The sequence below is a fragment of the Symsagittifera roscoffensis genome, chromosome 7, assembly GCF_963678635.1.
Source record: "Symsagittifera roscoffensis chromosome 7, txSymRosc1.1, whole genome shotgun sequence".
NCBI classification, from domain to species: Eukaryota; Metazoa; Xenacoelomorpha; order Acoela; family Convolutidae; genus Symsagittifera; species Symsagittifera roscoffensis.
This window is the reverse complement of record NC_087068.1, coordinates 8,282,595-8,295,143: the sequence shown is the minus strand read 5'-3', so window position 1 is coordinate 8,295,143 and position 12,549 is coordinate 8,282,595. Positions and strand designations below refer to the sequence as shown.

At 35.9% G+C, this 12,549-nt stretch overlaps 2 protein-coding genes across 2 annotated transcripts; both read right to left on the bottom strand.

The window, feature by feature from the left end:
- Window positions 1-3,880: 3,880 nt before the first annotated feature.
- Window positions 3,881-5,795, bottom strand: LOC134851578 (14-3-3-like protein 2). Its single transcript, XM_063867720.1, has 4 exons — window positions 5,436-5,795; window positions 4,675-4,968; window positions 4,366-4,467; window positions 3,881-4,152 (listed from the first exon to the last, which is right to left on the bottom strand). The coding sequence occupies exons 1-4, from the start codon at window positions 5,736-5,738 to the stop codon at window positions 4,129-4,131; spliced, it is 723 nt and encodes a 240-aa protein (XP_063723790.1). The 5' UTR covers window positions 5,739-5,795; the 3' UTR covers window positions 3,881-4,128.
- A 110-nt stretch (window positions 5,796-5,905) lies between these two features.
- On the bottom strand, window positions 5,906-12,257 carry LOC134851202 (mitochondrial ribosome-associated GTPase 2-like). The gene is made up of 4 exons (XM_063867180.1): window positions 11,482-12,257; window positions 7,239-7,425; window positions 6,423-6,697; window positions 5,906-6,244 (listed from the first exon to the last, which is right to left on the bottom strand). Exons 1-4 carry the CDS (start codon window positions 11,729-11,731, stop codon window positions 5,913-5,915), a joined length of 1,044 nt encoding a protein of 347 aa, XP_063723250.1. The 5' UTR covers window positions 11,732-12,257; the 3' UTR covers window positions 5,906-5,912.
- Window positions 12,258-12,549: the final 292 nt, after the last annotated feature.

The following is a 12,549-nucleotide window of genomic DNA, read 5'->3' as shown; positions in this document are numbered from 1 at the left end:
ACAAATCCTTGAGCTAATAATTTTCAAGGATTGAGCCAAAGAAAAATAAACAAAAAGGAAGACAGAAAGAAATTCCACTTCAGAAGCATATAAGATCATTAAATCATTTAATGGAGAATTAACATCACCGATTAACAGTATCTCGCAATTCATATAATCAAGATAGCATGTAATTTTATCCCACATCAATTGAAGGCATCTGAAGAAAACCCAATCAGTACGGTGATTTATTATCATGGGATCATTCGACGAGAAATACGACATCAGGTTTTGAATGTTAAAACGTTCATGCATGTAAAATTTTTTGAACTATCGTCTACTCTCGGAAAATTATTTACTGGTACTCAATTAGACAGTACAAATCTTTGAGCTAAGTATTTTCAAGTATTGCGCCAGAGAAAAAACAACAGGGAAGACAGATATCAATTTCAGTTCAGAAGCACATAAGATCAATGAATCATCTAATGAAGAATTAACATCACTGATGCACAATATCTCGCAATTCATATAATCAAGAAATTCTATTATTCTATCTCAAGACATATTAGACATATTAGCATCTGAAAACTCAATAAGGACGAGGATTTGATATCATGAGATCATTTGACGACAAATAAGAAATCAGAATGAGAATGCTAAAACGATCACAGCATGCAAAAAATTAACTATCGTCTAGTTTCAGAAAATCATTTATTGGTACTCAACATCCTTTGAATAAAACTTGAAAGCAACAGGGAAACACCACCTTATTCGCCAAAACAGAGCACAGATCTGGAAAAATTTAAAAGCTGGCAATTTCAATGACTGAATGAAATGCTAACCACTTTTTTGCAGAAATTAAGGGAAAAAAAGATTCAGACTCGTATAGCTAATCAAATGTTCATATGTCCCTATCATATCATCACAGCAAAAAAAACAGACAGCACAAATCCTTGAGCTAAGTATTTCAAGTAAACAAAAAAAAACAAGAGGGATGATAGATACAAATATAAGTTCAGAAGCACATAAGATCGATTAATCATTTAATGAAGAACAATTAACATCACTGATAAACAGTATCTCGCAAGTCATATAATCGAGAAAATATCTCACTTTATCCCATTAAAATTTATGGCCCCTGAAGAAAACTCAATCAGTATAATCATTTATTATTAAGGGATCATTTGCCGAGAAATATGACATCAGATTTTTAATGTATGAAACATTCAGGCATGCAAAAAAGTTTTAACTATCTAGTTTCAGCCAGTCATTTATTGGTACTCAACATTTTTGAAAAAAACTTGAGTACCAAAAAAAACAACAAGGAAACACCACCTAATTCACAAAAATCGAGCATACAACTGAGAAAAGATTAAAAAGCAGGCAATTTCAATAAAGGAATGAAGTGCTGACCACGTTTCTGCAGAAAAAAGGGGAAAAATCAGACTCGTTTAGCTAATCAAATGATCATATGTCCCTATCATATCATCATAAGAGCAAAAAAAACAATTAGACAGCAAAAATCCTTAAGCTAGGTAGTTTCAAGCATTGAGCCAGAGAAAAAACAGAAGGGAAGACCGAAATAAATTTCAGTTCAGAAACACATAAGATCATTGAATCATCTAATGGAGAATTAACATCACTGATAAACAATATCTCGCAATTCACTTAATCAAGAAAATATATCATTTTATCCCAGTACAATTAATGGCATCTGAAGAAAACTCAATCAGTACGATGAATTATTATCATAGGAGAATTTGACGAAAAATATGACATCAGAATTTTAATGCATAAAACGTTAAAAGCACAAAAAGATTTTCACTATCACCTAGTTTTAGCAAATCATTTATTGGTGATCAATATCCTTTGAAAAAAACTTGAGAGCAACAGGGAAACAGCTCATAGCCGCAAAAACCAAAGAAAAACTTAAAGTACAGTTCTGAAAAAAAAAGATAAAAAAGCAGGCAAGTCCAATAACTGTATGAAATGTTAACAAAATTTTTTTCCAAAAATAAGTGAAAAACAGTTTCAGACTCATATAGCAAATCAGATTTTCATATGCCCCCTAACAATTCAATGTGACAGCGAAGCAAAGACCAGTAACACAGCACAAATCTTTGGCTAAGTATTTTCCAGTATTCAGCGAGATAAAAACAAAAGGCAATTTTGATTCAATTTTTGCTCCCTCTCCTAAGGTGAGTTTTTTGCTTCAATTTTTTATTCAATTCATTCATACTTTTCGATTTATTTTTTTGCTCCTTCTCTCATAAGGTAAACTAAGGTACATTGGTTGAGGAGGCGGATGACACTGCGACCCCTCCAACCATGACCGAAGTGGGATTCGAACTCACGACCCTCGTGTCGAGAGATGCTTGCCTTATCGCACTCATCAACGGCTGCTCACCGTTTTCTCATAATTATTTCTTGTAGCAAATCGACGAATCGGACTCATGCAACTAATCAATTATTCACAAGTCCCTAACAATTAATCATTACAATAATTGCATAATGAAGGAACAAATGAATTACAGAATTGTAATTTAGAACCCGGAGAGAAAAATGTTTATGTAAAATACAAGATGAAAAAAGCATTCAAAACCATTAAATCATCTTATGTGAAATGTATTATCACTGTTCATAAAAAATTTCCCAAGTCATCTAGACAACAAAACTCATTATTCAACAATTCAGAATAATTAATGTCCTCTGTAGAAAACTAATCAACATGATGATAACTGTGAGGCAATCAATTTACAAGAAATTTAAGACCAGTTATTTAACTGAAATCAGCTTTTCAAAGCGAAAAAAATCACGATTCCATCCTTGTCAAGATCGAACCAAACAATTATTGGAAATTAAGTTGTTTGAAAAAAATTCTTCAATTACAAACATTAAATAGAAGTATTTCATCGAAACCGCACGAAAAACTAGCAAGAAAATAGAATCAACACTTATTCGAACAGAAATGGAACCATAAACAGAGGCGAAGTTGCACTGCGCAGACACAAGCAAAAATATGACCGATAAAGCTACTGGGAAAAACTGAATGAGTAAAACTTTGAGTCTACAAAATTTCTTAAGTGACGCACACCAATTATGAGTCTACATAATTGCTAAAAGACGCAAACCAATTATGACGCATTAGCAATACCAGTCAATTTAAAAAAAATCTACCAACTAACATGCCTCAATTTATAGAGCGGACGCATTTTAACTAGTATACGAAAAAGTTCATTAAAAACATCCGAGCCTGCCCAGGTTCTAACCCTCTTGTTTTGTTGCTGGTCTCCTTCCCTACCTCTACGCTACAGATCGATGATATCTTGAAGCTCTGTGTTAATATCTTTAGTATTGGCTGTACTTAATAGTATTAGCTGGATCAAAATCAACACTTTCAAAATGAAAATTTTGTCGGAACACTTGCATCGCGACAATATTTGCGACTTAGGTTGGAAAAAAGTTCATACTTTAACACAAGCTATGCTTGTGTAAAAAATGATTTGCATCACTCTTAAATTACTAGTTCTTTCTCCTGATAGTGAAAGAAGCAAATCTAGCTGGGGTAGGCGTTTGTGGGCCATATGGCCCCGTTGTCTATCCTCTCCGAGTCTCGTTTTAAAAATTACTATAACGATGAATTGCTAAATTTATGTTATGAGTGACCGGAGAAATTTATTCTTTCTTTCTTTTTCTTGCAATTTGTTTCAAACAATTTTGATACCTTGGCCTTTTGATGCCTTGGACCCGGTCTTTTATTTCATCCTTACAGAAAAAACAACAACATTGAGTCAACAAAATCATTGATAATATTACATTTAAATAGAATGAGAATTAACAAACCAGCAAGAACATACATTTCAAGCCACCTTTTACTTTAAGACCAACTGAGATTCAAATCCATTAGTCCAACAAAACTCAGGATCAATTCATTAATTTTCATAACATGAAAGTTTTAGATCTGCTGTTCAAATTAGTGAAAGTCAGACCCACAAAATCGATCAAAATTTAAATTCAACATTGTGAAATGATTAGCATTTTTTATGGATAAAGCAGTTGGAATCAAACGTAATTAAGAAGTAATTAATAACTAAGAAATCTATTTATCAAAGTTTCAGCCAGTGGTTTTGGGTCGAAATCAGGACGCATTTACTCTTCGTCACTTGACCACAGCTGAAACAGAAGACTTTAAATTTGAAAAATTATATATACATTTTTCAAAAATTTATAAAATGCTAGTTTCAGCTGCTTTTAACTCGAAAAAAATGATGCCTTCCATTGTATTATAATAATCATGGAAAAGGTAATCTATAAACTTCTTTAATAGGCAAACTTCCCGCTATCAATCCAACAAAATTTTATAGTCACAGAAACCGAACAACTAACCGATATGTTGTCTCGTAGAAGCTGGATGATGAATTTGCTATCTTTATAGTTGGCCGAGTCGACGTCTAGCTTTTCTAGGTCTCTAAGTCCCATTTCAAAGGCCTAAACAAAAGCAGGGCTCCAAACTTACACGTTTTGATATTTGCACTCATGCTATGACTCAACAATAAGCAGATCTATAAAATTGAACAATTTGAACTAAATTATGTTTGAACGCATGTATACAAGTTTTTCACGATTATACGTTATATTTCAAACTTCGAGGCTCAAAAAAATTTCAATTTATGAATCCAGAAATAACCTACGAACCTCTTTTGCCATATCCAGAGCAGCACTCGGTTGCTTTAATATCTCGAACTTAAAAACGGAGAAATTAAGTGCCAGACTTAGTCTAATCGGATGACTGGCTCTTAGATCGCTAGATGCCAGACACATCGCATGTGCTTCATCATAACTTTCTTCTGCCATCTTCATCGAGTCTATTTGGACTTCGGGTGGTTTTATTTCGGCCAAGTAGCGATAGTAGTCGCCTCTCATTTTGTAGAGAAATACTTTGGCATCCGCTGATTTGCATTTCGGGATCAACTTCGCGTCCAGTAATGTCTAAATACAAGGGGGCAATAAAAGCATGAGTAAAACAAATGTACCTTAAGAGGTGGAAGCAAGCTGACGTTTGATGAAAACAAAAGGATCAACTTTTATACCAAGGAGTCTGACATCTTTTCATATGGCCATAAAGATCACTAAAAAAAACGCATAGACATCCTTCTTGCAATAAAAATAATTGCGCATTCCGGAGTTCGTGCAACAACGCGTGAATAATGCAACGTGTACTAAATGGTAATCGCGTACTTAATTGTCAGAATTGTCTTCGAACGGGAGTTGATAACAGAAATGATTTGCACACATGCTTTGACCATTTAGAAATTATTTTACTTACATGTGGTCAACTTGCTAAAAACATATCACTGCTATTTTATTGTTAACTTTCAACGCCGGAAATCTTCATTCAGATGCTTAAACGAATTGACTTCCAGGCATAAAAAACGAGAACTTAGAGAAAAACCTACCACTAAATCCATGCATATCTGTTCAATTTCCTTTTCCACATTCGCTTTGAAATCCAAAGTCAACTGAAGTTCCCGTGAATTTCCAGCCACTGCGCCTTCTATACTATCAATCACTCTCCACGATGATCTTTTCTGACTGACAACATGTTTAAACGCCACACCTAACATGTTACGTTCTTCCGAACTTAATTCTTCTGACGCTTCTAGATTGTTCGAAAGTTTGGTCAGAAATTTGACCATGTCTTCCCATCGTTCAGCTTGCTCGGCTAATTTCGCCTGTCTTCTGAGTTCTGTTCGAGACATTTTGAGAATTAAATTGAATCAAAATGAATTGGAATGTTATCGATTTATCATAACTGAGAATCTGAAAAAATAAGTAGTTGATTTAGCGTCGATGTACTTTTAACAGTGATTGGATTTCATTTTGTTTGAAAATTGTTCTTCATTTAAAAACAAAACTTTTCCTTCATTCAAAAACTATCTGTTACGTTCATGTAGCTTACGAAGCTTCTCGCGTAACAAATCAGTGTTTAAATTATACAAAGCTGAAATTCCAACCACACTTTCAGAAGGCAATTTCTTGGTCAAAGCACGAAAGTTCACGGAGCCACCTTCAGTGTCAATTTTATTAGCCACGACTAAATTAGGAACCTCTGCTAATCCCGGTTGGTATTGATTCAATTCAAACTTCAAATATTGCAGCTGCTTCAAATAGGTGGGAACCGAAACATCCAGGACATACACTAATGATGAGCATCTTCTGATATGCTTCAAGAAAGACAATCCAAGTCCCTTGTTCAAATGGGCACCTGTAAAAAAACATAATAAAGAAACACTTTCATGAGCATCGAAGAATTTTAATCGGAACCAATCAAAATGGAATATATGAAGCTTTTAGCCCAAAAAAAAATTAAAACTTGTCATTAAACCATGAAATCTTTCAAAAAACCTGCCAAATCTATCTACTGCTCTGTATGTACATCTCACCTTTGATTATTCCAGGAATATCTGCCACAGCTAAGCGGAAAGAATCCCGGTAGTCCACGACGCCCACGTGAGGGTTCAGTGTAGTAAAGGGGTAGTTAGCAACCAGTGGAGTCGCTTTACTAATACACCTCAACAGTGAACTTTTCCCAGCATTCGGGAATCCGACGAGACCAATGTCGGCTACAATGCTAAGTTCTAGTTCTAAGTAACGACATTCTCCGGGACTTCCTTTCGAAGATTTAGTCGGAGCTGTTTCCTCACTGGTTGCAAAAGTCCTAGAAAAGAAGAACTTTTAGCTTTTCGTATTTGTATCAATTTTCTAAGTCTGCTAGCATTCATTTCAGTCTTCATTTCTTATCACGATTTGTTAAAGAAATCAGTGGCGAGGCCGGAGAGGGATGTTTAAAAAAACCAATTGTTCTTCAAACTTTTCCAAAGTGCACTATATTACGACTTACGACATCAATTTCTGGTCTACCAATCGAGACATTTTTTCTAAAAAAGCAGTTGCCGCAGTTATAAATTAAATTTTAGTTGGGAGCACGCGCTATAAAACGCAAATTTTTGGTCAAGCCTTTCAAAAAGTGCCCAAAACGGAACGGCATTTATGGCCTGTTTTTTTTTTCAATTCACTTGCGGCGCAGTAAGTTACGGAAAAAAATTGGGTCTTTATGGCTTTTTCAACTAAAAGTAAATAAAACTTCCAAAAAATTTTCGCAAAACGTTCCCCCTGAAAAAATTCCTGTGCACGCCACTGCTTGACATTATAACAGTAAGTTTGTTTTCATTAATCAACTAAACAACAAAACGCTCTACCTGTTTCCAAGACCCCCGTATCCTCCTCGAGCAGCAATGTATCTGCTTCCTTTCTCTTTCAAATCAATCAATTGACTCCCGTTCTCTTTGATGATTGTACCGAGCGGAACGTGAACAAACAAGTGTTTTGCATTGGCACCGTCCTGCGCTCCTCCCTTTCCGTGACGACCACTTGAACCCGATAAGCCTTAAAATCATCAGCTTTGAGTAACAACTCCTTCGCAGCCAAAACTCCTCCCTTTTAGTCATACGAGGTTTTTTCTTTTTTTTTCCGACGAGGAAAGGCTTTCTAGTCGCAGAAGAAACGACAAACGTTACAATTATACAAAACCAGTAATTGACACTTCGTATTTGCGAGATTAATATTCTTTCAATGAGTCAGCAATGTTGATTGATATTGGGTGCGGCGCTCAATCCAGAAGAAAAATAGCTGCAACTTAGTTATGGCTTCGAGCTTAAGCTATTTGACAAAATAAAAACGAAGCCAGAATATAAGATTTTAAGTTTTACACGATAGCCGGATTATACGACTATAATTTATACTATTGCATCATAATGCGGCGATACAATAATTCTTACATTCAAAGATGAGCGAATTTGTTTGGGGAAAAATTTAACTTACCGTATAACACTCCGCACGCAATCTCGCTTATATGATCGGCAAATGTAAAGTTATTGTTCCGAACACGTCACAAAAAACTATGATTAGCTAGTGTTTTTGGTACATCAAGGGAAGCTCACAGGTGGTCAAACGCGGTATCATTGCCCTATATGTCGTGATTGTGATTCGAAAGCAAATCACAACCATTGACTTAGTGTCGAAACTTTCCGTCGTTCATTTTAATTGCTCTTTTAATTGAATTCTCTACGATTTACACAACCTCTCTATTATTTGCTTCATTAAATTTATGCCATCGCCTTTTACTGGAAAAAGAGCAACAATTAGTTTAATTTAAAAAAAGGAAACATTTGGGAAAAACGCGTATTTTCACGTCTGTGCTCGCCGAGATGCAAACTTAGATTAACATTCGGGTCTTTGAACACAATATTGTGTCAACTTTTAGATTCAGACTAATTGAGTTACTTCGAAACCACGTCTTGAGGGCGATTAGATCTTGTTCGAGAAGCGCTGGTTGCAAGTAATCCACTTAGCCGCAGCAAAAAATTGTGAGTGAAAATTTATATCCAGAGACCTATGGGTTCCTTGAATGTATAAACGAATATGGAATATTATATTGGACTCTAAATCAGGAGCGGATCTAGGATTTTCTCGAGGGGGCCATTTTCGGAAATTTTGACGACCTTTTTTTAGGTCGACCAAATTGATTTTCCGAGGTCTCCTAAAGCACTAAAAAGACGCAGTTTTGGCCAAACTTCCAGCGCCTTAGGCACAATTTTGAAAAAAAAACAGGCCAAAAAAGAAGAAATTTGACAAAAAATCGTTTTTTTTTTCGCGCGCGCTCCCCTTCAAGAATAGTAAGTACATATTGACGCCCGCCAAAGGCGCCTTTAGAAAAATTTTAGGGTTGTTCGGCCAAAAATGGTCGGCCAAAAGGGGACCCTTTGGGTCGGCAGAAGGTCGAATCCCTGAGGAGGGCGTCCCCCCCCCCCTAAATCCGCCCATGCTCTTAATTACAATCAACTCCCCGTTATGCTGGCGACAAAACTGTCGTCCATTTCGTTTTTTTCGCTATCAGCAAGTTTTGGTAGGTATAAAAACAAAACATCTAAATCACATTAGCCTGCCGAAACTTTAATTGCAAATGAAACAAAACAGTACACAGAACGACAGAAAAAAATTAAGTGTATTAAAAGCAAATAGCGCAAACGAACCAAATTTGTTAATTTGAAATAAAAAACTTTTGAAAGTTAGAAGCAAAATATGAATACGATTTGGTGGTAGTTGGTGATCTGATAGCTCTTAGAACCTCCTAAAATCGAGCCTCTTGCTTAGAGAAATGCTCGTTCTACATATAGAGGCTAGAAAGCACTTAAAGCAGAATAAAATCAATTGACAAACAAATTGATCGAAAATAACACCCGAAAAATTGCGAATAAAACCATGACTTTAATTACTCATCCCCAAACGAATATAATATGATAAAAACCGCGGGCCGATCGAGAAGTAACGATTAAATTATCCAAAAGGATCAATTTTTTCGTGAATTTTTCAAAAAAAAGTCGGAGAAGTGATTTCAAACTCCCAAACATACCTTATCAAAAATGAATTAAACTTTTAAAAAAAAACGACTGGAAGCAAATTAAACACAGAGACGAAGCTGAACTTCGCACCACTTGCGATACAACACAAGAAAATCGCAAAAAAAATTGAAACTTTTGAAAAAAAAAACTAGATCTATCACAATGAATAAGCCTAGCTGTGAAGCAAAACATGCCGAGACAAGAGAATGTGAAATCAGCATCGGAAGACAATTTATAAAATGGTAAAAAAAATACCTTGGCAAAAATCTTTTAAGCCAAATAAACATCAACAAGAATTAAGACATATGAAAAGTCCCCCTGGCCCTAAAAAAAACATTATTTGCTCATCAAATGAAACAACTTAGCCGATATAATATAGCCCGACACCTATGAAGTCCCAAAAAAAGAAGTTATTAAGCCCCATCGCCCTCAAAACACAGACACGCACACACAAGCAGTTTCTCGCTCGTCGAAGGAACCAATATGAGGCCGACAAGCCGATACACTATTAAGACATTTATCATTTTTTTGCAATTCAGAGGTGAGCATAAAAAATCTGTTTCCATTGAAACGACTCAAAATTAGGCCTAAATCATTGGAGCAGAATAAATTTTTAATCGTACAAAAAAGAAATATATACGATATCAAGGTTTAAAAAATTACCGAGGTAAATCAGAACACTAAAGGGCAACTATAATGTTTAAAATTCAAATACGCGATTTAGTTAGATGGTAAAAATAAAACGGAAACTCAGCCGACAAAAAGTAAACCGATTTAGTTGGATGGTAAAAATAAAGCGGAAACTAAGCCGACAAAAAGTAAACGGAAAGTTTGAGTCGTTTCAATACCGTGAGCACATCGCCAAAAAGACGAAAGTGGCAAACAGTATAGTCGCGATAATCGAAAAAGCTTCGTGAACCTGGCCTCTGAAATTCTAACGACCCTGTACAAAGCCTTAGTAAGAACACATTTGGAGTATGCAAATCAGGCATGGAATCCATACCTTAAAAAGACAAAATTACGATTGAAAATGTTCACCGACGCGCAACGAAACTTATTCCAGGTATACGCAAATACAGCTACTCGAAACGACTTCAGATTTTGAAACAACCAACACTCGAGTACAGGCGCAAACGCGGTAGAATGATTCAAGTCTTCAAAATTCTGAACGGCCTATACGATACAGCAGCGACTGAAGGATTTTTTACAATCAACGAAAGAGACACAAGAAAAAACCCTTTCAAGATTGTGACCAAGAAGACCAGAACTACTGCTAGACAAAATTTCTTTACAGTTGCAGCCATCAACGACTGGAACTCGTTACCCGAAACAGTAATATCAAGCGAGAGTGTACACGTTTTCAAATCAAGACTAGACAAACTATGGGCGTCTGAAATATATGACGCATCGTTTATGGAATGACGAAATGGACGTCCAAGAAAGAGCTGGTTGACAGAGGCCTGGGAGGCTTACAGATCAGAAGTTAACCTGTGAACCTGTGAAAGCGACGAAGCGCGAGTTTATCGCAAGGGTAAAAAACATAAGTCAAATAAGCGGGCAGAATTAAAGCCCACGCTTAATAAGCTGAAAAACAGCCGAAATTATTTCATTAAAAAATCATAATAAGATTTGCATCTACCCTCACAGTGCACAAGCCCTATACAGTCAAAACAAGAACGCTGCATAAGCAGCTTATTTGTAAATGTTGTCACCAAGGGGAAAAAAGTACCCGGTTGCACTACCCTTGCTTATCGCAAGCGTAATAAAGCCCAAAAACTAACTGTTTTGATCCAATAATACATAAACTGATTCCAAGATTGAGAATTCCGAAATTGCTTTGAAAAAGATTCGCTGGATGAGCGAATACAAAATATTTAGACTTTGAACAAATTTCAGAGGTGATTAGATTGAATTTAAGTCTTTGCTTTTAATAAATCATGTTCACCCCCCTTTAGAGCTTAATTTCAATAAACGCAGAGATAAGTGCAGATTGGGTTTTGAAAAACTGTGGTTACAAGAAGAATTCTTTGTCTAACCTTACCTATTACAGTTTTCTTTACATCAATGAGCGATTTGACATCAGGCGATGCTTCAAAAATTACATGTCCTCCATTTCCACCATCTCCTCCACTAGGGCCAGCGAACTCTTTTCGATATAAAGATAGAAACAAAGAAGCTCCAGACCCGCCGCTACCTCCACGAACAGTGACATGTTGATAATCTTGAAAAACTTTATGCAACGTTCCATCACTTTGCAGAGATGAATACAATTTTCTGAAGAATTTACTCATTCAAGTTCAACTGCAAATTGACAAGAATATGAGATAACTAACAAGTCCGAAACAATTTTAACGACGCAGCTGAAGAATTACGGTAAAGTTTATATGTTAAATGAAATTTCACCGACTTAAAAAATCTTATAACTGATTCAAGAAAGTTGAGGTGGTGTTGTCGACCTTCCTTAACTTTTCCGGCAAGTACCAGTTTTTAGATGTTAAATGAAAAAACACTTTAGTAACGCAGTTGAGAAATGGTTGCCAAATAAATTTTGCTTTGTGCGATGTATAACTCAGAAACAAGATGTCGGAATTTCAAGGTATGTAACATTCGCCCGGAAGTACATATCGACGGAAAATAAAGCTAAGCTATAAAACGACTGGCCAGCGTCTAAACTAAGGTCTACATGCTTTTCACCGTCTCTACCAAAGCCAGTTCTTTTGGTGGTCTTTCTAACATCGGGTCGACAAAAACGTTACTGCTTTCGGCTCCGGTCAAAACACTCAAATTAACTGAATTACATGCAAAAATAGTGAGCTCATGGCTGGGTCTCAGTATCCCCAGACCACGAGGTCACTCCTAAAAACAGGGCTACTACTACTTATTATATTATGATTGTTTTTGTTCAGTAGATAAAAATCATCATCTCCATCGAAGATGGATCAACCCTTTCCCTTAACCCCTAGCTTCTCATCGTCAGAAACTGAATTCAGATGTTAAATAAATTCAATTCAGGACATAATAGGGAAGCTAAAAATTTGTATAAAATGATGTAAGTTCCAGTCCCGAGACCCCTCCGGATTGTTGAATCCGGGGAAATAACAACCTTATC

Coding starts and splice junctions, on each gene's coding strand:
- LOC134851202 (XM_063867180.1), bottom strand. CDS start 11,731: ATGAGTAAATTCTTCAGAAAATTGTATTCATCTCTGCAAAGTGATGGA. Junction 7,426..11,481: donor TGTAAAGAAAACTGTAATAG/GTAAGGTTAGAC, acceptor GATGATTTTAAG/GCTTATCGGGTTCAAGTGGT. Junction 6,245..6,422: donor TATTCCTGGAATAATCAAAG/GTGAGATGTACA, acceptor GTTTTTTTACAG/GTGCCCATTTGAACAAGGGA.
- LOC134851578 (XM_063867720.1), bottom strand. CDS start 5,738: ATGTCTCGAACAGAACTCAGAAGACAGGCGAAATTAGCCGAGCAAGCT. Junction 4,969..5,435: donor AGATATGCATGGATTTAGTG/GTAGGTTTTTCT, acceptor CCTTGTATTTAG/ACATTACTGGACGCGAAGTT. Junction 4,153..4,365: donor TTCTACGAGACAACATATCG/GTTAGTTGTTCG, acceptor CTTCTGTTTCAG/CTGTGGTCAAGTGACGAAGA.